This window comes from Acytostelium subglobosum (genome assembly GCF_000787575.1).
Source record: "Acytostelium subglobosum LB1 DNA, scaffold: scaffold5, whole genome shotgun sequence".
NCBI lineage: Eukaryota > Evosea > Eumycetozoa > Acytosteliales > Acytosteliaceae > Acytostelium > Acytostelium subglobosum.
Window position 1 is genome coordinate 1,321,324 of NW_012236527.1, and position 22,965 is coordinate 1,344,288.

General features: G+C 44.9%; 10 protein-coding genes across 10 annotated transcripts; 8 read left to right on the forward strand and 2 right to left on the reverse strand.

The window, feature by feature from the left end:
- Nucleotides 1-103: 103 nt before the first annotated feature.
- SAMD00019534_032890 (hypothetical protein) lies at nt 104-4,194 on the forward strand (the record flags this gene model as incomplete). The annotated part of the gene is made up of 4 exons (XM_012901422.1): nt 104-197; nt 269-450; nt 535-1,355; nt 1,428-4,194. Coding segments are annotated over 4 exons (3,864 nt in total), but the record flags the coding sequence as incomplete, so codon positions are not given.
- An 824-nt stretch (nt 4,195-5,018) lies between these two features.
- On the forward strand, nt 5,019-6,544 carry SAMD00019534_032900 (hypothetical protein; the record flags this gene model as incomplete). The annotated part of the gene is made up of 2 exons (XM_012901423.1): nt 5,019-5,771; nt 5,846-6,544. 2 exons carry the CDS (start codon nt 5,019-5,021, stop codon nt 6,542-6,544), a joined length of 1,452 nt encoding a protein of 483 aa, XP_012756877.1.
- A 50-nt stretch (nt 6,545-6,594) lies between these two features.
- Nucleotides 6,595-7,005, reverse strand: SAMD00019534_032910 (hypothetical protein; the record flags this gene model as incomplete). Its single annotated transcript, XM_012901424.1, has 1 exon — nt 6,595-7,005. A coding segment is annotated over one exon (411 nt), but the record flags the coding sequence as incomplete, so codon positions are not given.
- Nucleotides 7,006-9,134: 2,129 nt separating this feature from the next.
- SAMD00019534_032920 (hypothetical protein) lies at nt 9,135-10,757 on the forward strand (the record flags this gene model as incomplete). Its single annotated transcript, XM_012901425.1, has 2 exons — nt 9,135-9,780; nt 9,844-10,757. The coding sequence occupies 2 exons, from the start codon at nt 9,135-9,137 to the stop codon at nt 10,755-10,757; spliced, it is 1,560 nt and encodes a 519-aa protein (XP_012756879.1).
- Nucleotides 10,758-11,091: 334 nt separating this feature from the next.
- On the forward strand, nt 11,092-12,027 carry SAMD00019534_032930 (hypothetical protein; the record flags this gene model as incomplete). Its single annotated transcript, XM_012901426.1, has 2 exons — nt 11,092-11,529; nt 11,596-12,027. 2 exons carry the CDS (start codon nt 11,092-11,094, stop codon nt 12,025-12,027), a joined length of 870 nt encoding a protein of 289 aa, XP_012756880.1.
- Nucleotides 12,028-13,647: 1,620 nt separating this feature from the next.
- On the forward strand, nt 13,648-14,862 carry SAMD00019534_032940 (hypothetical protein; the record flags this gene model as incomplete). The annotated part of the gene is made up of 1 exon (XM_012901427.1): nt 13,648-14,862. One exon carries the CDS (start codon nt 13,648-13,650, stop codon nt 14,860-14,862), a length of 1,215 nt encoding a protein of 404 aa, XP_012756881.1.
- A 459-nt stretch (nt 14,863-15,321) lies between these two features.
- Nucleotides 15,322-16,572, reverse strand: SAMD00019534_032950 (hypothetical protein; the record flags this gene model as incomplete). Its single annotated transcript, XM_012901428.1, has 1 exon — nt 15,322-16,572. One exon carries the CDS (start codon nt 16,570-16,572, stop codon nt 15,322-15,324), a length of 1,251 nt encoding a protein of 416 aa, XP_012756882.1.
- A 663-nt stretch (nt 16,573-17,235) lies between these two features.
- Nucleotides 17,236-18,912, forward strand: SAMD00019534_032960 (hypothetical protein; the record flags this gene model as incomplete). The annotated part of the gene is made up of 2 exons (XM_012901429.1): nt 17,236-18,781; nt 18,848-18,912. The coding sequence occupies 2 exons, from the start codon at nt 17,236-17,238 to the stop codon at nt 18,910-18,912; spliced, it is 1,611 nt and encodes a 536-aa protein (XP_012756883.1).
- Nucleotides 18,913-19,037: 125 nt separating this feature from the next.
- On the forward strand, nt 19,038-20,786 carry SAMD00019534_032970 (hypothetical protein; the record flags this gene model as incomplete). Its single annotated transcript, XM_012901430.1, has 1 exon — nt 19,038-20,786. One exon carries the CDS (start codon nt 19,038-19,040, stop codon nt 20,784-20,786), a length of 1,749 nt encoding a protein of 582 aa, XP_012756884.1.
- Nucleotides 20,787-21,368: 582 nt separating this feature from the next.
- On the forward strand, nt 21,369-22,575 carry SAMD00019534_032980 (hypothetical protein; the record flags this gene model as incomplete). Its single annotated transcript, XM_012901431.1, has 4 exons — nt 21,369-21,453; nt 21,640-21,842; nt 21,939-22,295; nt 22,372-22,575. The coding sequence occupies 4 exons, from the start codon at nt 21,369-21,371 to the stop codon at nt 22,573-22,575; spliced, it is 849 nt and encodes a 282-aa protein (XP_012756885.1).
- Nucleotides 22,576-22,965: the final 390 nt, after the last annotated feature.

A 22,965-nucleotide genomic window follows, 5' to 3' on the forward strand; every position in this document is an offset into this window, starting at 1 on the left:
CTTGGCGCCAAGATTGGCAAAACCCATTCATTCACTTCAATTATCTCTAGGACAGGCTACAGATATTAGTTATCTGTATAATAATTTATACATATTCACCATGGTCTATATTAAACAATTAAAGATCGAAGGTTTCAAATCATACAAACATCTAGATTTGGCCTCAAATACATTTCATCAAGGCTTCAATGTAATCAGTATGTTATCAATGTTTGAATCAATGAATGAATGAAGTGGAGTTAAACTAACAATTAATGGTTGATTGAAGCCGGAAGAAATGGAGCTGGTAAGAGTAATCTATTCAGTGCAATTAGGTTCATATTGGGTGATATTGGATCGATGACTGGACAGAGAGAAGACAGATCAAAGCTCCTGCACACCTTTGGTTCAGTCACTGTACAAAGTGGCTACATAGAGGTAGTCTTTGACAACAAAGATAACAGATTCCCAGTATGTTACATTACTCATTCAATCAATCAATGTCAATCACATCAATCACTCACTCGAACAATCAATCAATCAATCATAATATAGATTGAAAAGGAAGAGTTTACACTTAGAAGAACGTTTGGACCAACAAAGGATGAGTACTCATTGGATAAACAAAAGTTGCCAAAGGCTGATGTAAAGAGTTTGTTGGAGGCAGCAGGTCTGAGTGCAAGTAATCCATATTATATTGTACATCAAGGCCAGATCACAGAGCTGGCACTGATGAAGGACGCTCAGAGACTGGACCTGCTCAAGGAGGTGGCCGGTGCACGTGTCTACGAGGACCGCAAAGAGGAGAGTCTCAAGCTGATCCTCGAGACCGAGCAGAGGATTGGCAAGATCGTCGAGTACCTCGAGTACATCGACGAGAAGATCGAGCAGCTGGAGCACGAGAGGAATGAGCTTCTGCTGTTCCAGAAGCTGCGCAGCGACAAGAAGTTGGTCGAGGCCTACATTGCTCAGATCGACGACGTCTCGTCGGCCGAGCAGATGAGGTCGGTGCAAGAGCGCCGAGACGAGATGATTGAGCAGGCAGAGATAGCCGGCCGCCGTCTGACCGAGCTGCACGAGGAGCTACGCGCAGAGCAGGCGGAGCTCTCCGAGCTGAGCCTGTTGGTGAAGCGCGATCGCATGGAGCTGGCCACGTTGGAGAAGCAGTTCGAGGACCACCAAGACAAGAGGACAAAGATCGACGTACATTTGAAACATTTGCGCGACCTCAACAGGAAGCAACAGGCCAGACATGACAAGCTAAAGACAGAGCGCGAGAAGCTCAACAAGTCCATCAACGACACGACCGCCAAGCTGGCCGGTATCCAGCCTGAGCTCGAGGCCATCGAGAACCAAGACAAGGAGTTTGACGAGGAGTAAGTGTCCTGCGAACTGGACTGCGTGTCATCAGATCACTCACTCATTCAATCAATCAATCAATCAAACAGACTATCCAAGAATGATGTCAGACTCAATCAGTTGTACTTGAAGCAGGGAATGCTTCAGTTCAAGACAAAGAAGGAGAGAGATACATACTTAAAGACAGAGAGCGATCAGATTAGTGAGTCGCTGAAGCATCATCACACCCAGATCCAATCAATCAGAGACGACCTGCAAAAGACACGCGACATCATTGCGAACAAGGCCAACTCGCTCGATGAGATGAAGGCACACGAGTCGCTGGCCAACCAAACCATCATGGAGATGCAGACAGAGATCTCCAAGAAGAGATCGGAACGCGATGATGTGGACCGCCGCGTGAAGCTTCTCCAACAGACCGATCAGATGCAGAAGGCCAACATCACTAATCTGCGCAATGAGCTGAAGCGCGCCGAGCGCCACCTCCAGTTTATCTTGCCGCGTGGCATGTACGAGGGCATTGCCAAGATCAATCAACTGCGCGACGAGGGCAAGATCCAGGGCGTGTACGGCCCACTGATCGAGCTGTTTACACTGCGCGACCCCAACTCCTACAAGGCCATCGACACGATTGGCGCCAACAGTCTATTCCACATCGTAGTGGACAACGATGACACTGTCAGCAAGCTGCTTGACATGCTCAACACTGAGAACATTGGTCGCCTCACATTCATGCCTCTGAACCGCCTGCAGATCAGGAAGGGCGGCAAGCCACTGCCGCGCGCCACGGACGACTACGAGCCACTGATCAACATCATGCAGTTCGACCCCAAGTTTGACGTGGCCCTGCGCATCATCTTTGGCAAGACTATGTTCTGTGCCGACATTGAAAAGGCCGAAGCGTTGAGGAAGGAGCACGCAGTCGACTGTGTCACGCGAGACGGTGACCTGTTCTACGGCAAGGGTGCCATCGTCGGAGGTTACCACAACGCCACCAAGTCGCGCTTCCTCGCCTTTACCGACTTCCAACAGTGGCGCACCAAGATCGTTGAGAACCAAGAGCAGATTATGGAAGGCGAGCAAGAGATGGTCTCGCTGCAGAACCAGGCACAAGGCGTCAGCAAACAGATCAGCGAGTTGGCTCACAAGCGCGATGAGATGGCCGCCAAGATTGAGACGATGCAGGCAGAGCGAACATCAGACAACAGGCAGGTGTTTGAGGAGATTGTGCGCGAGAAGGAGACACTACTCAAGAGGATGCAGTCCGACTATGCCAACTTGGAGAGAAGGCTGCAGGGCCACCAAGAACAACTCAAGTCGCCCTTTGAGACGACGCTCACCGAGGCCGAGAAGGTGGAGCTCACCAATCTGAGCGAGGCCAGCATGAAACTCAAGGAGCAGCGATCGGCACTGTCCAAAAAGATGGCCGACCTACAGATGACGCGACACAGGATGGAGGACCAGCTGCGCAACAATCATCACAGACGTCTGCGCGACGTCGAGGAGGAGATGTCCCACCTGCGCTCCTTTGACAACCCCGAGGAGGCGGCCGACGTGCAGATGGAGGAGTCCGAGGCACTGTTCAAGACCGAGAACGAGGAGGTGCGCCGATACGCTGAGCACATCAAGAAGTTCAAGGAGGAGAGCAAGAATCCCAACAATGAGAAGTACACCGCGCTCAAAGAAGGCACGGCCAAGAAGAAGGACGAGATACAGCAGACCGAACAGAAGCTTTTGGAGTACGCCAAGAAGCTGGAGGAGATTGTTGTGAGGCTGAAGGAGCACAGTACCACCTCCACAAAGAGCAGAGCGCAGGCAACGGCGCAGCAGCTGAACTTTGACGAGCTGAAGGGCGTGTCCAAGAAGGAGGCCACCGAGCGTCTGCGTACCATCAACGCCGACATGAAGAAGCACACGGCCAGGAACTTGAAGGCCGACGAGCAGTACAAAACGTCGGTTGAGATGCGCAATGGACTGGTGGCGCGACGTGAGGAGCTGGACGAGTCACTCAAGGCCATCCTCAGTCTGATCGAAACCCTGGACGCCAAGAAGGACGAAGCCATCGCCCGTACATTCTCTGGCGTTGGCAAGCACTTCTCAGACATCTTCAAGGAGATGATTCCCGGAGGCTCGGCATCGCTGGTCATCAAGCGTTCCTTTGACGCCGACGAAGAGGGCGAGGAGCCCAACAAATGGGAGGTAAACGGTGAGATCAAGAAGCCAACAGACATTGAGTACACAGGCATTGGCTTCAAAGTGTCGTTTGGCGAGGGACACCAAGCCCACACCATTCGCCAGTTGTCTGGCGGCCAGAAGACCCTCGTGGCGCTGACGCTCATCTTTGCCCTGCAACGTACCGATCCTGCACCCTTCTACCTGCTCGACGAGATCGACGCCGCACTCGATCACAACTACCGTGTTGCCATCTCCAAGATCATCAGGAAGCACGCCAAGTTCACACAGTTCATTGCCACCACGTTTGGTCCCGAGTTTGTGATGGATGCCAATCAGAACTGGGTGGTCACATTCTCAAAGGGCGAGTCCAAGCTGCTGCCGGGCTCCAAGGCCGACGCGCTCAACATCATCAAGCAGCTGGACAGCAAACAGACATTTGATTTCTCATACACCGGTGTGCCCGTGGAGGAGGAGTACGTCGGACCAACACTGCTCGGTCTGCCCGAAGACAAGCAGATCGTTGAGATGGACTACCAGCGATGCAAGAAACGTGCGCAGCAGGCATTGCAGCGCGCCGAGGGAAATGTTCAACCAGATGAAGCACGCCGCCCAGACCCTGACGTCGGCGTCACAGGCCACCGCCGAGTCGCTCACCACCCAGCTGGTCGAGTGCAAGAAGGAGTTTGAGCGACTGAACAGGAAGTACCTGCGACGATCGCGCGAGTTCAAGGAGGCCAGGAACAGATTCATTCAGGCGGGCGGCAAGATCAGCATAGCCGGTCTGGACGACGTTGGCAAGAAGGACTCTGATGCTGGCGCTGTCGACTCTAGTGAAATGGACACAGAGATGGAGGAACAAAAACAGAAACAAGATGAAGATGATTGGGATGAGAAGGAAGGAACATTCTCGCAACAAGTTGACGACACGATGGAGCAAGTTAACGAGCTGATACCAGAGTCTGAGCGATCTGATCCAAAGGCCATGAAGGAGGATGATGAGGAGTTTGATTCATCAGATGACGATGTTGCTGCCGACCAAGCATAACTCAATCATTCATTCACAACTTGTATAGATAAACACCACTTTAACCAATGTATCTCTGTTCATAAGATTATGATGAGTCGACAAAGTTCCATATTTGATCAAAACAGTCTACGTATCTTTCTTGGACATCTAGGAATGATTGATTGAATGGGGGTGTGGTAAGTTCACTCCCCACTTTGATCAAGTGATCGGACATGGACGCCAGGACCAATCAAGCAAGTATTTATATCTGGATGTTCCGTGGTCATTATGATCAATCATTCTTATTCTAAAAGTAACAAAGATGGATGTTATAATAAGTGATATTAATAATATTCATAATGATCATTCAATATGCTTGTCACATTGTGACCAGAAGTTGGAGATATTGTGCCTACAATGTAGACAACTTCTTTGTCCAATATGCTTGGTAATCGGTCACAATGGTCATAAGGTTGACCATGTCTACAATATAAAGAAGATGTTGGCATTGAAGAAGTATGACCAGTTGAGTATCACATCCCGTCTTGATAGGTTGTGGTACAAACTCCAACATTTAGCATCAACCTATCAGGTCCTGGACACTTCCAATCGCTACGTGGTCAATCAGTTCATGCAACTACACGAGCAACTTGTGGTCGAGGAACACAAGGTCACATCACCACTCATCCGCGAGATGGACCTGACGCACGCCACCATCTTAGAGATTGTCAAAGAGTTGGCCGACATTGACAACATTGTCAAGGTGTCATCAAATGGTGCTGGTTCCGAGATCATGTGTGCGCCACGTAATGGCGGTGAGGTTGTGGTCGGCATGGACAGGGACCAACTCGCCCAGTCCATCAAGGAGTGCAACAACATAGAGACGTTCATGGAGATGGCATTCCCGTCCACCGAGGAAAGTGAGCCTTGTAGTGATCATGAGTTGTTGACAATCGTTCAACAAGCCCTCAAGCAGATGGATGTGTTGAGCTATCCGGACACACATCAGTTCCGCATTAAGACTGACTGTCCCAAGCTGGGCGACATCAAGCGACAGATCCAGTCATGCTTTAAGATCATCGATTCTCACGAGTTCCACAACTCCACATTCTCGTTTGGCCAGCATGCATGCTCGCTCTTCAATCCAGCCACTCAGTGTGCCATCGTGTTGAAGGATGGTTTCAAACCCAGGACTGGCATCCTGACCGCAATGATATCAGCTCGCGAGTCTTTATATGTGTTTGGTGGCATGGTATGTTAGATCGACACATTGTTTGATTGATTGAGCGAATGTACACTTACTAGATTCATTCCACCTCACTCTAGGAGAGCCCTGGTACATACTCACGCTTCACCCTGGCCGACCATCAGTGGACAAATGACAATCCAATGTCTGGCATTGAGTCTGGATACGGAATATCCGCATGCTTTGACGGGGATAAACACATCTACTTGGTGGGCGGCATGCATCCAAATGACAGCTACATGAATCGCGTGGACTGCTTCGACATTGAGACCCAAAAGTTCCGGCATATTGGCCAACTACCAGTCAGCCTAGGCTCAGCACACACCTTCTTCCATGATGGCAAGGTGTATGTGGTGGGTGGCTTCTACTCGACCAACAACCAGCATGGTATGATCCTATCGTTCAACATAAACACGTTAGTCTGCGAAGTGATTGTTAATGGCCTGGACCTGGGCTCCAACGTGATATCATGTTGTTTCGATGGCGATAGCAACGTGTACATCTACACCAACTGCTTCTTTAGGGTGTCGCTGGTCAACAAGCTGCGAAACAATCTGTCGCCAGTGACTGTATCGCGCTCCAATGGCTACCATCAGGAGAGTCAAGTGCTGACTGGGCCCAACCTAATCTTCTACGACAAGGAGTATGGCATCCTATTCCTGCGAGGCAAGGGCAACAACTTCCAGTACTCTGTCACAGACAACAAGTGGGTCGCATTGAGCGATCACTATCGCAACGAACTAAATGACTATGAGGCAGTGCGTCTAATCCGCGACTGAGAGAGGTAGAGTACTTACACACCAATAAACAACTATCGATCGCTTTATTAGTTGCCAGTTAGACCATGACCAGCATGCTTGTTCGCAATCAACTCGATCTTGTAGTTATCGGGATCCTCGACAAAGGCGATGACGGTCGTGCCACCCTTGACGGGACCGGGCTCGCGTGTGACCTTGGCACCAGTGGCGCGGATCTTTTCGACGGTGGCAGCAATGTCGTCTACACCGATGGCAATGTGGCCAAAGGCAGTTCCGATATCGTATGACTCGACGCCCCAGTTGTAGGTGAGCTCGAGAACAGCGCCCTCTGACTCATCCTGGTAGCCAACAAAGGCTAATGTGTACTTGTACTCTGTGTTCTCTGACTTTCTGAGCAACTTCATTCCCAGCACATTGGTGTAGAACTCTATCGATCTGTCGAGGTTGCCGACTCTGAGCATTGTATGAAGGTATCTTGCCATTGTATATGTGTATGTGTATGTGTCTGAAGATATTAAACAAGTGAAGTGCCCATTCTGAAAAGTCAAGCTCATTATCTTGTTGCCTTCATCATGTTTGCAATTCAAATGAGGGAAGTTGAATCTTTGGCACAGTGAGTTGCTCCAATTCAATCATCCATTTCATTATTTCAAACATAGTTACAGATAATATAATAAATCATACAGATAATAGATAAGCAAATAATCAAATTTATTCATTCAAAGATGGATGTAGACATGGAAGTTATGTCATTGAGTGCCGAGTCTGCCACTACCACTGCCACTACCACTGCCATTGTCGATGGAACATGTTTGAAACATAACAAAAGGTTTAAATTGATATGTGTAACATGTAATGAAGTAATATGTTCACATTGTTCAGTGTTGTTGCACAATGGACATAAGATGGAGAATGTTGAGATCATCAGATCATTGATGTCAGAGCACAAGTATGATAGGTTCACTGAGCGTTTGACGACTCTTTGTCATCAGATGAAGCAGATGGCAACCACCTATCAATCATTGGACAAGTCGGCAATTGAGGTGTCTGAACAATTCAGAAAGATGCACGAATCACTCGTGATCGAGGAGCATCGGATCAAGTCACCAATCATCGCGGAGATGCAGCTCACTGTAGATGTGATCAAATCCATCATTCAGGAGGTGATACAACTTGCCAAAGTTCATGATCCAATGGGGAGGTCCACCCCCAACACGTACAATCCTCAATCTCCTCCACTGGCGGGCGACTTGCAACTTCCACAACAGTTCAGATATGAGGAAGTCATTACATTGATCAACTCTATCAGATCAATTGTGTCATTGGAACAAGATAATAATCTTGCTATCAACGATCAACCAGACAATACGGTCACCAATAGTGATTTGTTGGTTGCAATTCAAAGATGCCAAAGGCAGTCCACTATTGTCCACCAACAAACAAGGTCCCTTTATGTTAAGATAGATGCCAATGTGACAGGCTTGGTTAAAAAGGAAATCGAATCATGTTTCACTCTTATCAACGTCCATCATCTTCATAACCTTTACATCTCGCTCACATCAGAAGCCTGCAATATTTTGGACCGAAATCTGTATCACAGGCATGAGACCCATGGATTCAAACCACGATCCAGCATTGCACACTCAACCGTTTTTGCGGGCAACAATGTCTATGTATTTGGTGGCAAAGAGAGTCCAAACACATACTCAAGATTCTCCCTCACACAGAATCAATGGTACATGGACCATCCAATAACTGGTTTTGAAGGAGGAGAGCATATATCAGCTTGCTACGATCGAGGATATTACATCTATTTGGTTGGTGGACTCATCAACGGAACGCGTAGTAATCGAATAGATCGGTTCAACATTGTAACCCAGAAGTTCAGTCATGTTGGATCTCTCTTCGACCCGCTTCACTCTGCCGGTGTCGTTTACTATGATAACAAGTTATTCATTATTGGTGGATTTCACTCCAATGGCACCTTACTTGGAAGGATCCAATCATTTGATCTAAAGACCCTGCAGTGTACCATTTACATAGATGAGCTTAAGCTTGACAAAATGGTATATTGCTTTGATGAGAAGGACAACATCTATTTGTACACCTCCACCGGGTTCCTCCGCTGTTCATTGTCAAACAAAGACTCAAAGACAACACAAGTATGGGAATATTACAGAAGTACCTACAGGATATCTCCAAAAAAGATGATTCTCATTGGACCTTCCTCAATCATGTTGCTCAATAATAGTAACTCATATAATCATTACATTAATATTAATGACGAAACTGAAACATGCAACCAGATATCAACCAATAATCAATACTATGAAGACAATGGAGGGCTATGTATTGTGCCTGGCTGGTAAACTTTATCCACTTTGTGATCGATATTGCCTCATATTTTATACCATCAACCTGATTGATCGCAATTAAAATCCATTTTCAAACCAATAATTAATCATACTGTAAAAAGATGGATAACATTGTAAAAGATAACTGTTTATTACACAATAAGAGATTAAAGTTATTATGTAACGAATGCAATGAGATAATATGCTCACATTGTTCATTGTTAGATCATAATGGACATAAATTGGAGGGTGTTACAATGATCAGATCATTGTTAGAGGCCAACAAGTATGATCGATTCACACCAAGATTGATGATACTATACCATCAGTTGAAGCAGTTGGAGATGACTTATGAGACACTGGACCAATCGAGCAATGATGTCACCGAGCAGTTCAGACAACTTCACGAGTTGCTCGTCGTTGAGGAGCATCGTATCAAGTCACCCATCAACGAAGAGATCAAGAGGACGACCGAGGAGATCAACTCAATCACTCAAGAGATTACACATCTGAACAACCTTCATAAGTGCTTCAACAAGGATGGCCCCAACGCCCCAGATCTCTCTAACAAGGTCGATAATGATCAACAGAATGAGAATGACAAAGATGTGGTGGAGGATGAGGATGAGGACAAAGACGACGAAGATGAAGTGGATAATGATGAAGATGAGGCCAAGGTCGATAAACAAGGCTTCTTTGACATACCTCAAGACAACGATGATGACGACGAATGTGTTACACCAACCAATGTATTTGATGAGATTGTCAAGCTAATCAAATCAATTCAATCACTCGTCATTAGTGATCAAGACAACAACAATGCTGCCTCTGACCTTGCAATGGAAAATGATCAATCTATCTACATCACCTCGGACATGGACTTGCTACACGCCATCAAGGAGTGTGAGAGAATGTCACAGACATCTTACGAAACACAAATGACTCTACATCGTGCTGTCATCAAAGGTGATGAGTTGGAACAGATCATCAAGGAAGCCATCGAGGTCAATATAAAACTGATCGATGGACACGATTACCACAATCACTACTTCTCGCTCACTGCCAACAGTTGCATGTTGTTCAATCCGGACAAATCTCCAATATCAATGTATGGCTATCAATCAAGGACAGACATTGACCACTCAACAGTGTATGCTCGCAATAATGTCTATATCTTTGGTGGAACGACAGAGGCTCATTTGAACTCATATGATCGGTTCTCACTTCCCCAAGAGCGTTGGTACAATGCACTCCCATTCAATGGCAACGTAACTGGTGCCCACAACATGTCGGCTTGTTATGATGGAGACCATTACATCTACTTGTTCGGTGGAATTATCGATGCAAAGGCCAAGATTTACAGCAGGGATATCAATCGATTCGAAATTGAGACACAAGAGTTCAGCCATTTCGTATCACTCCCAACACCTGTCCACTCAGCATGGGTCTCTTTCTATAATGGTAAGCTGTTGGTAGTCGGCGGAACAACTCCAGAAGACAAACCACTTGGAACCATCATGGTACTCGACATTGAGAGATTACAATGGGAGATCATGTGTGAGGGTCTGGATATCGGACTCAAGAATTCAAGTTGTTTGGTTGGCAACGACATCTATATTTTGTCATGCAAGAAACAAACAGTATTCTTTAAGGTCTCTTTGGAGAACAGTTTGGTGAGGACACTCTCAAATCCATCCACTCGGCCATTATTAATCCCCCTCAACAAGATGTTCTATGATGGCACAAATATCATATTTCTGAACGGAAAAGGTGCAAACAGGAGGTACTGCCTGGACACACAAACATGGGAGCGTATCAGCGACAACTATCGAACAGATAGATATGCTACTGATGGTGGAGTATGTCCAATATTTGATTGAGGCATCAACTACATGGCAACATAGCCTTAGTTTGTACTTCTCAATGATCACTCACCAATGTATCTTGGAACATCCTTGATCAGATATTTGATCAATGTTCAAAATAAATTTAAACATTCATTCAATCAACATTGTTCCAAAGTAAACTGGAATTCAAGTACAAGAAGAAATCCAATTAAGTAGATGGATTGTTATTTCTTTGATAAATTATAGAGATAATATTATGCGCTCAAACAAGTAGAGAGACAACATAACTTCATCAACAACAACAACGTCAACCATTTCTTGTAAAGAACACCAAAAGAAGTTAAAGTTGTTGTGTGTCAACTGTAATATGGTGATATGTTCACATTGTTCAGTGTTGTTACACAATGGACATATATTGGAGAATGTCGATATCATCAGGAAGTTGATCGCTGATAACAAATATGACAGGTTCCCAGAGCGTCTAACAACTCTATGTCATCAGATGAAACATTTGACTACTACTTATCAATCCTTGGACAAGACTAGCATGGCCATGTCTGAGCAGTTCAGAAAGATGCATGAGTTGCTCGTCATTGAGGAGCACCGTATCAAGTCGCCCATCATCGAGGAGATGAAGCGAACTGTCGATGTGATCAAGTCAATCATGAAGGAGGTCGTCCATCTCGCCAACATACAACCGACCGAGAACCCCAGCGCATCGCCAGAGGTGGTGGTACGTGACGTCGAGGAAGATGACCAAGACATCAAGGTCGTTGAAGAGGCAAACGTGGACGACAAACCAGAGGTATTCAATTATTCCTCGGCAATGGAGCTCATCAGATCAATCCAATCAATTGTCTCGATGAAACAGGACATGACCCTGTATGCACAGCCAAAGCAATCAATTCTTGATATTACAGACAGTGAATTGTTTTATGCCATACAGAGATGTGAGAAACAATCACAGACGTTGCGATATGCTCCCACCAAGTTGCTTCGTGTCGAGATTGATGAATCCGTGACAGACCTCATCAAGAAGAGCATCGATACATGCTTCACACTCGTTGACTCCCACAAGTACCACAGCCATTATGTAGTCGTGGCGTCAGACACATGCACCCTTGTCAACTTGACCAACAACACACCAGCTGCCACATTGGTAGGATACAAGACAAGGACAAATGTCGTCCACTCAACAGTATACGCCGCAACAACATTTATGTGTTTGGTGGCAAGGAACTCCCCAACTCATATGCCAGGTTCTCACTTCCAGAACATCAATGGTTCAATGATATACCAATGACTGGTGCCGGTGGTGGACAATACATCTCAGCTTGTTATGACGGAGATGTCCATATCTACTTGGTTGGTGGCATTACGATAGATGGCAATCGCAGTTGTCGTGTGGATCGCTTCAACATTGTGACTCAACAGTTTAGCTATGTTGGTATACTTCTTACACCATTGCACTCTGCCAGTGTATTCCATCACGATGGCAAGCTATATATCGTTGGTGGATGCCACTCGAGTGATGTCCATCTTGGCACTATCATCACTTTTGATGTCAGGACGAAGGAGAACGAAATGCATGTGAATGGACTTGATATTGGACAAGGAGTATCATGCTGCTTTGATGGAAAAGAGTCATCAAGAGGATTCTTCCCGGTAACACTTGCCAACAAAGGTGTGAGAACACTCAATCGGACTAATGGTACACCAAGAGAGGAATCATGGGTCAATATGTATTGCAACTCCACAGTAAACATCGTATTGCTCAATGGAAAAAGCAGCTGCGTGTACTCCAAAGAGACTGGCACTTGGTCACAATGGACTACTAAATTCGAGAATGCGAATGGAGTTTGTTTGATCACTGATTGACCAATGTAGTTCAATCATTCTTGCACATCCAGGACGGTGATGGACAATCACCACAATGATTGAGTGCGCACAACTCTATCCACCAACCAGTAAACACATTAGCTGATCATTACTTCTTGGCTGCACAGAAAACTAACCCGACAAGTTGAAAGGGGGACCCCTTTGTTGACACACTCCTTCACAGATCAGTGTTGGGGTGTAGTGATGATCAATCTGACAATTTTGAGATCAGTCCGATGAATTGGGTTGGTTGGGAAAGAGCCATTCCCACGTCCAATTTACATTTGTTGTGTTAGATGCTTGGTTAATCCATTTCAGAACATTTATAAATATCTATTTGTAATGTTTGATTGATTGAGTTGAGTTGTGTTATGTTGAGTTGAGTTGGTAGTGATGAATGACAACTTAATGCTGGATGATCAGGGAACATTATTCATTCATTCAATCATTCATTCATTCTTTCATTCATTCGATCAATCAATCAGATAGTCACAAATAATTAACTATGGAATCCAATGGTGATGTAGCAATCATTACTTCCACAACATCTACATTACCATCTTTACCAACATCAACCAATATTATACATTCCACTGATATAATAACACTTTGTGATCTTGCCACTTCCATCTCCCAAACACAATCACAATCACAATCACAATCCCTACCTCAATCACAACCTGAATCAATCTTATTTTCCTCAAACTCATCAGTTGACACATCGTCATCTGGTTGTCCAGAACACAAAAGAAGACTTAAACTAATATGTGTTCAATGTAATCAAGTTATTTGTTCGCATTGTTCATTGTTGTTACACAATGGTCATAAGATTGAGAATGTTGATATCGTTCGTTCATTGTTAGCTTCTAACAAGTATGATCGATTCACTCCTCGTCTCGCCTTGCTCTGCCACCAGATACGGCAATTGGCGTCTACCTACCAGTCCTTGGATCATACCAACAATGATGTCACCGAGCAGTTCAAGCAACTCAGAAACCTACTTGACCATGAGGAGAGACGTATCAAGCAGCCCATCCAGTATGAGATGAAGTCCACTCTTGAAGTGATGACCTCGATACTTCAAGAAGTCAACCAACTCTCCAACCTCCAGCAGAGACCCTATGAAGACGAGTGCTCGAGCAACGAATCAGACACCAAGGATGCCAAACCAGAGGAGTGCAGCCATGCCCAGGTCGTTAAGATGATCAGATCAATCCAATCACTAGTCCCATTGGATCAAAACACAAGTGATCGTCTCAACTCATCAACCGATGAGTCCCCCAAACAACTCTCAGACTATGACCTTCTCCATGCCATTCAAGAGTGCTCAGAGATGACCAAGTCGTTGAACTACTCCCAAACCAAGCTGCTCCAGATCAAGATTGATGACACGGTTACCAACAAGATCATGAGCAACATTGAGAAATGTTTCACTCTCATTGACTCTCATGAGTTCCACAATCACTACTTCTCCCTGACTGCCAACTCGTGCAAGCTGTACCACTCTACTCTGACCAATCCATTGAACATCAAGGAGTTCAAGCCAAGATCATACATTGAGTATGCAACAGTGTATGCCTCCAACAATGTATATGTGTTTGGTGGCACTGAGAGTCCCAACACGTACTCGAGGCTCTACCTTCCAGAGCTGCGTTGGTACAATGATCTACCAATCACCAGTATCGATGGTGGCCAATCTATCTCTACGTGCTACGATGGAGATCGTCACATCTACTTGGTTGGTGGCATCATCAATGGATACCGTAGTAACCGAGTAGATCGCTTCAACATTGTGACTCAACAGTTCAGTCACGTCGGATCACTTCCAACACCTCTCAACTCTGCCGGAGTCTTCTTCCACAGTGGCAAGCTCTATGTCATTGGTGGCTATCACACCAATGATACCCAGCTTGGTACCATTCTCTCATTCGATGTCACAACTCCTCACTGTGATATCCACACGTATGGACTTAATGTTGGTCAATCAATATCCCATTTCTTTGATGGCAAGGACATTTACTTATTGTCCACCAATGGATTCTTCCGTGTGAATCTGGCTTCAAAGGAGGTGAAGGGTCTCACCCAACCAAAGTCAACGGACTACCACAAGTTGTTCTTTGATGGAAAGATCCGATTGTTGGTTGGAATTGGCAACAACATGGAGTACTCAAAGGAATCTGATAATTGGAAACAATTGAATGACAATTACAGATCAGAACCACTTGGTCTTCATGCTGGAATGTGTCTTATCAACTCATAAATAAAATTTAGAACTTATTAATAAGGATTTAAAAGACTAGTCCTAAGTTATCTCCCTCAACAACCCTGTTAACTAGAGCCTAGAAATATGTCAATCATTAATAAAAAACGAACCTTCCGAGTTTTTGGTTAGAAAAAACAGTTTTTCATCATCTAGTCAGGATGGTGTAGTTGGTTATCACAAAACCTTAACACGGTTTGGGTCATGGGTTCGATTCCCATTCTTGATAAATCCTTTTTTGAAACTTTGATATTTTTTTATTTGTTTGAAAACTCGTTGTTATACGAGTAGAATAAATATGTTCCAATATTAAATATGTATTTTAGAAAGATCTATACAATATATTAAATTGGAAGGTGAACGAATTAGTATTAATATTTATAAATATATTAATAATAATACTTCAAAACAAATAATGAAACTCCGTCATTTATAACAAACTATGATCTTAATTTAGAATTAAAGATTGCAGGTTGGAAGACCATTGTTCCATGTTACAGAACCTTTGCAGTCCTGACATGTGGTACCAGTGAATCCTGGACGGCATACACAAGTTGATTGTTGGCACGATTGGAATGGAAGGTTTGGACAATTGTAATCCTGTGTACATGTTAATGGAGCACCACCCTTGTTCAATGGAACACAGAGAGGGTTGCCTTGGACCCATTGTACACTTCCAGAACATGATTGACAGTTATTACCCTTGAAGTCTGGTGCACAGCTGCATGTTCCCTCTGATGGTGAGCTGAATGGATTGTAGAGCACTGTAGTTTGTGGGTGATTGGCCATCATTGGTCCAACCTTCTTGATTGCTCTGTCGGTGGTTTGGTAGAATGCCCATTGTCCTGTGGTATCCATGACAAACTTGAGGATAGGATCACTGACGACCCATCTGAGTGCAATCATGTCACCACTCAGTGGCAACTGGATCAGGCCATTGGTGGTCTTGTTGTAGCCGACGCTGAAGTACATGTGAGTAGAGGTGACTTGGAAGGCAGTGGCTTCAAAGTTGAGGGTAGCAATCTTTGTGAGATCTGAAGCCGCACATTTGTCGCAGTTAATGTTTCCCTTGTATACTTTGGAGGTAGTTCCATTGTCTCCATAGTAGATGCTGAGCAAGTACAGATCGTTGCCATTAACACCAAGGAAGTTGCAGTTTTGATTGAGGTACATATCGATAGCACCATCATATCTGTCATTGGCAGTCGATGGAATCTTGTTGATTCGGTGAACATTTCCATCACAATAATAGGTCCTACTGTTGATATCATCAAAGTACAGGCCAAGGGTGTATCGTATCAATGCCCATATTTGAACAAAGGAACCATTGTTGGAAAAGTAGGGACCAGTGAATGGAGCAGGGTTGGTCTGAGCAATAAGGAATGGAATCTTGGAGTATGGAGTGTAGGCATACATTCCATTAGTCTGGAGGTAGTAGGATCCTCCTCCAACATTACACATCACTGGATACTGTGAAGTAATTGGACCTCCAGCAGTAGGCAATGATGATATATATTGATAGTTGAGAGCAGTTGAGTTGAAAGTACCAAGTAGAATAACATTCTCATTTGTTGAATCCAGTCCAATACCTGGCAGGGGATTAAAGTTCTTTACACAGTTGGAATATGGCATATTACCACATTGGTAATGCTCTGTACATGCCATAGTTACACCAATAATGGTGATCAACATTAATGTTATGGAATACATTTATAATAATAATAATAATAATAATAAATAATTAAGTTATATCTTCCAACAGATAATAATATGTATAAATATATTATTTGATTGATTGATTGATGGATGGAATGGAATAATGTATTAAGTATGTATTGAGTATTTGATGTTGTAGAAGTAGTAGTATTCAGAGTGTCATACTGGCCTAATCGGGGAACACTTTAGGGGGTTTGTTTAAACATGGGATTTAGTGTATGTGTGTGAGTGGGAATGGGGTTTGTGGCTGTGACTCTGACACCTACACAACTACTCCTAAGTCGTGAGGCAACGAGTGGTGTTGACAGAATGACAGGATAGATTGGTGCACTACCCTCACCTCATTATCCAATCACAACTTTAACCTTAGTAGTGTTAGTATTTGAGACCATCTATCTATCACTTCCAAAACAAACAAACACTCAATCAAATCAATCAATCAATAACAAACTAATATGTACAACTTCACTGAATTAGATTGTGTGTCGACTAACATAGACTTCTTGTTAACACCATAGTCCTTGTTCAACTAGCTTGATGAAGTTCATATCATTGAATATCGATATACATGAATGTGGACAAGTCTAGAATGTCCTCGAATGACTTCGAACAAACCAAAATAGATAGAGATAGGAAGAGGAGTCTGAAAGGAAAGAAATGAATAATAACATAGACAATGACAATGACAATGACACTAAACAGTATACTGCCAATTGTCCAAAGCACAACAAACGAATAGATATGTTGTGTAATGATTGCAACACAATCATTTGTAATCACTGCTTGGCACTGGAGCATAATGGACACAAGATTGTGAATGTCGATATCATCAGACCATTGATCGCAGAGAACAAGTACGATAGGTTCTCAACCCGTCTACGTCATCTCTGGCAACAGATGAACAAGTTGGCAATGTCATATCAGTTGATGAACAAATCGAGCATCGCTGTGACTGATCAGTTCAGAGTGCTACACGAGCTACTTATCGCAGAGGAGCACAGAATCAAGTCGCCCATCATTGATGAGATGAGACGAACAGGCGATGCCATCAACTCTTTAATGGAGGAGATGTCCCACATTGTCTCTTTGACAAATGCGACTGCCATCGCACAGGGTGCCTCTGCAAACAAATCAGACACTGAATGTAATGAAGCCGTTGACATGGATCACATTTCTCAGTCAATCAACTCGTCAGAGTCAATGGAACAGTTCATTTCAAGATCACTTGGCAATCAGTCTATCAATGTCAACACATTTAATGACATTGAGTTGTTAAATGCCGTTCAACAATTGGAACGTTTGGCGCAGAAATCATCCCTGACCAACTTGAAACCTATCCGAATCAGAACCAGCCCTACAGTTTTGGAGAGCATCAAGCAGAGTATCAAGTCGTGTTTCATTGATCTGAACCAGTGCCATCTAATCTTTTCTCACAATGAGACAGGCTGCAGAATGTTTGATCCACGCTCAACATCAACTACCCTAATCAATTACAAGAGGAGGATATCCACCTACTACGCGATAACGTACGATGGAGACTATGTCTATATATTTGGTGGTGAAGAGAGCCTCAACACCTATTTACGCTACTCAACAATTGATCTGTCCTACGCTGATTTGCCCATGGTCGGAATCAATGGAGTGTGTAATGTATCGACCTGCTTCGATGGAGACAAACACATCTACCTCGTCGGAGGTACAACAAATGGGCTTCTGAGCGATTGCATAAATCGCTTCAATATAATAACCCAGCAGTTCAGTCATTTTGGAACTCTGCCATCTCCCTGTTCATCATCTTTTGTCTTCATACATGAAGGCAAGCTCTATGTCATTGGCGGCCTCAAGGAAAAGTGCCACCGTAAATCAATTCTGGCACTTGACCTCAACACATTGGAATGGAACACGCACACTGATGAACTTGACCTTGGGACCCATGGGCTTTCAAGTTGCTTCGATGGCAAGGATATTTATGTTCTGACTGAGAACAAGTTTATCCGTGTCGGGCTCCAATCCAAAGAGATTAAGTACCTCTCCCCTCCTCCCCTAGATTTCAAGAACAATTTCAACAAGTTGTTCTTTAGTCTCAATCACAATGAAGGATTGCACCTGTACCTTGGTAATGGAAAAAACTGGAACTACTCAAGGCAATTGGATAATTGGACAAGTTTGAGCGATAACTATCGATCAAATGAAAAGAATCCAAGTATGTGTTTGATCACATAGTGTAATGTATAATTATATGACCATTTTTATTAATAAATTTAAATAGATTGGTTGATGTTGATTGACAATGTAATAGCCCAGTCCAAAGAATATTCCACGCACATTGTCTGATCAAAATCCTCACACACTTTCCCACTCAAGTTTGATCAATCAAAAGATTCACCACTCCCAACTTCCAGATTCATTTCATTGATGATTACTTGATCAAGTAATATATATACATACATATACATACAATGGCAGATATAAAGATAACACATACTACAGACAGGATTCTGCTCACAAGCACAGATGAGAAGATACTGCCTTATGGCGTGTCGATCACCAAGGCTGATGGCCTGCACTACAGACTGACAAACAGCGAGCCACTGGTTGGCGAGACGATCCTCTCGACGACAACCATCCACGGCTGTCTGATTGGCGTGATCAACCTGTTGTCGGGCCGCTACCTGATGCTGGCCACCGCCACGAGCAAGGTCGCCACGCTGCCCGGCAACCACGACATCCACCGCGTCGACCAGGTGCAGCTAGTGCCCTTTGTCGCCAACCAGCAGAGCCTCATCACGATCCCCGTCTACGACGAGGAGCAGGCTTACCTCGAGATGCTCAACTGGATCTTCAAGGTCGAGCTGTTCTTCTTCTCGTTCACCACCGACATCACGCACACTCGCCAGCGCGCATTTGAGCAGGCAGCCAGCGCGCAGCAACAGTCCGACGCCCGCTTCTTCTGGAACAGGAGCTACATCGCCAACCTGGCCGACACATGCCCCGCCTGGGTCGTGCCAATCACCATGGGCTTCGTCGATCAGAAGTCATTCGCCTACCAGGGCTCCAACTACCGCCTCACATTGATCTCGCGTCGTAACATGCGTCGTGCTGGTACTCGTTACAACATGCGTGGTGCCGACCAGCAAGGCAACGTCGCCAACAACGTCGAGACTGAGCAGATCTTTGAGTTGGTCAACAACAGCGGCAAGGCCAACTACACGTCGTTCGTGCAGATCCGTGGCTCAGTGCCCCTGCTCTGGTCTCAGTACCCCAACCTGGCATGGAAGTCCAAGGTAAAGTTCTACCGCTCCGACCAGGACAACACCAAGGCTGTCGCTGGTCACTTTGGCGAGCTTCAGTCACTCTATGGCGGCAAGACTACCATCGTCAATCTGATCGACAAGAAGGGCGACGAGCTGAGGCTGGGCGAGGCTTACGAGAAGCACGTCGGCCGCATTGCCCAGACACCCAAGTACGTCTGGTTCGACTTCCACGCCATCTGCAAGGGCATGCGTTACGACAAACTCTCACTGCTGATCGATCTCATCAAGGAGGACATCTCGCGCGACGGCTTCCTCCAGGTTCGCGACGGACAGGTTGTCCAGCGTCAGCAGGGAATCGTGCGCACCAACTGCATCGACAACTTGGACCGCACCAACGTCGTCCAGAGTCTGGTGTCGCGCAACTGTCTCGAGCGCCAGCTGGCCGCGCTTGGCGTCGACGTCGGAACCATCAGCTCGCCCGCCTTCAACGGCGTCTACAAGAACATGTGGGCCGACCACGCTGACAACGTCAGCACACAGTACTCTGGCACTGGCGCCTTGAAGAACGACTACACCAGAACCGGCAAACGTGGCTTCCCAGGCGTACTCAAGGATGGCGAGCACTCGGCCGTGCGTTACTACCTCAACAACTTTGTGGACGGCTTCCGCCAGGACGCCTTTGACCTGCTGACCGGCGCCTACAGACTGCAACCGGACGTCCTCAAGCAGCCCAAGCATCAATCACAGATCGTCTGGGTGTTGCTCGTGCTCGTGGCACTCTGTCTTGCCTACTCCTTTGTTGTGCCATCCACCTCATCATCGATTGTATCATTCCTCCTATTCATTGTATACTGGATTGGAATCATCTTCATTGGTACCAGGTTCCTCAAACAGAATCACAACCTCATAATCGATCGACCATCCCTTGTCAACCCTACTGATGCTTACAACTAAATAGTCAAGGTCACTCTCATTCATTCACTCATTCTTCATCTATTCAATAAACACAAGTCTAGTTATTGCGTTAATATATACATTCATTCATTCATTCATTCATTCATTCTATCTCTAACTCTAGCTCTGTTGGACATGAAGTTCAAAGATGAAGAGTCTGGCTTGAAGAATAACAATGGGTTTTGGTGTGGGTGATGGCTCAAACATCATTGTTTTGATTTTTTTTTTTAATAATATCCTTTTTCATTCAAATCCGACTTCACACACTCACACTCTCAAACACACTTTAGTCATTTCCTCTTCACTCACGCAGCTCATCTCACTAACCCATCCAACGCAAAAACACAACAACAGACATCTTTTCCATCTCTCTCTCTCATACTTACTATCTCCACTCCCTCACTCATACTTACATAACTTACTTGTTGTACATTAATTTGTTATATCTCTCACTCTCTATCGTTCATTCATTGCTTGAGTTTAGTAGTATTACCTTATCCTTCTATTCTCTTGACATATATACTCTCTTTATACATATTGTAATCTTAGACAAAACAAACAAACAAACAACATATAGCAGCAATGGCCACCAACGACGAGATTGTAAAGATTGCCACCAACTTCCTGTTGAATGCTCCACCAGGAGAGTTCAACGAGATTGTTTCAGGTATGTCATTCAACTACAACAGCAGGTAGAGAGGATGATTGATTGATTGATTGATTGAATGAATGATTGGATGAATGAATGTGACACATGATCAGACGACATCAATGACGATGACAACATACAGATAGACAGGAATAGAAGACTAATGAACAAACAAACAAAACAAACATATATAACAACAAACAGATGTCCGCACTCTTCTCCCAAATGAGTCGATGCTCAATGCTTCTGCTCACGAGACCTTCAGAGAGTACAACACCGAGCAAATGGTGTCTGCTGCCTCACCAAAGGGACACAAGGTGCTGATCACCAAGAAGGGTGAAGTCAGTCACAGCGAATACTTGGACCCAAAGGGAAAGCTCGTCCTTACCTACGATCACATCAAACAGGTATGTGTGTTGTACTCATATCATCAGCTGATCACCCTGCCGGCGGACAGCCATGACTAACAATATCAATTAATCAATCAATCAAATAACATATAGGTTGTCTCTGGCTCTCGCCCAATCGCTGGAGAGCTCGACTCTGATGTGGAGCCATACAGAGCTGCATTCGAGGAGGAGGCATTCAAATACTGCAACGAATACTACCCATCTGGTGTTGTCACCGTGTACAGTGCCAAGGTGTCGGAGGGCTACCAGATCACTGTGTGTCTGTCCTCATCCAAGTTCAACCCCAACAACTTCTGGAACGGCAGATGGAGATCGACCTGGACCTGCACCTTCAAGTCTGGTGGCAACGTCACACTGAACGCCAAGTTGCAGATAAACGTCCACTACTACGAGGATGGCAACGTTCAATTGAACACCATCACCAACAAATCCACAACCTCACCAGGTGGTGTATGTATCTCCCATCTCTCCCATCTCTCCTATCTCTCATCGATCACTTACTAACTCATCATGCATATTATAACAGGATGCCAACACAACTGCTGTCAACGTCTTCAAGGCCATCAGCAAAACTGAGCTCAATGTACACTCTTCTTTGGATACTGGCTACTCCACAATGGGAGATACCACCTTCAAGGCTCTCAGACGTGCTCTTCCAATCACTAAATTGAAGATCAACTGGCAGAAGATCAAGGGACACAAGATCGGAGCAGAGCTCTCCCAGAAGTAAACAAGCGGTTGTTTACTCCTTCTCCCTTTCCCTCTCCCTTCCGACTACCAGTCAATCAATCAAATCAACCAATCAACCAACCAATCAAACAATCAGTCCACAGCCTCCCCTTTGCAGCATGCCAACACCTGAGATGGCATAGACCCGCCCCCGTGCAAGCCAACCTAGCCAACTAACCAGCCAACTTCAAGCAGCAATCAAGTACATCAATACATAATATATATATATATATATCTATATGATTGATTCAATCGTCTTGTTCTCTGAATGTGTTCATCACTCTTCTTTCGCTCACTCACTCAATCAATCAATCTCTTTTTGATCATGACCCCCTCATCGCTAATGAATCATTTGATCAAGTTCACAGTCATATGACATTCATTCATTCTT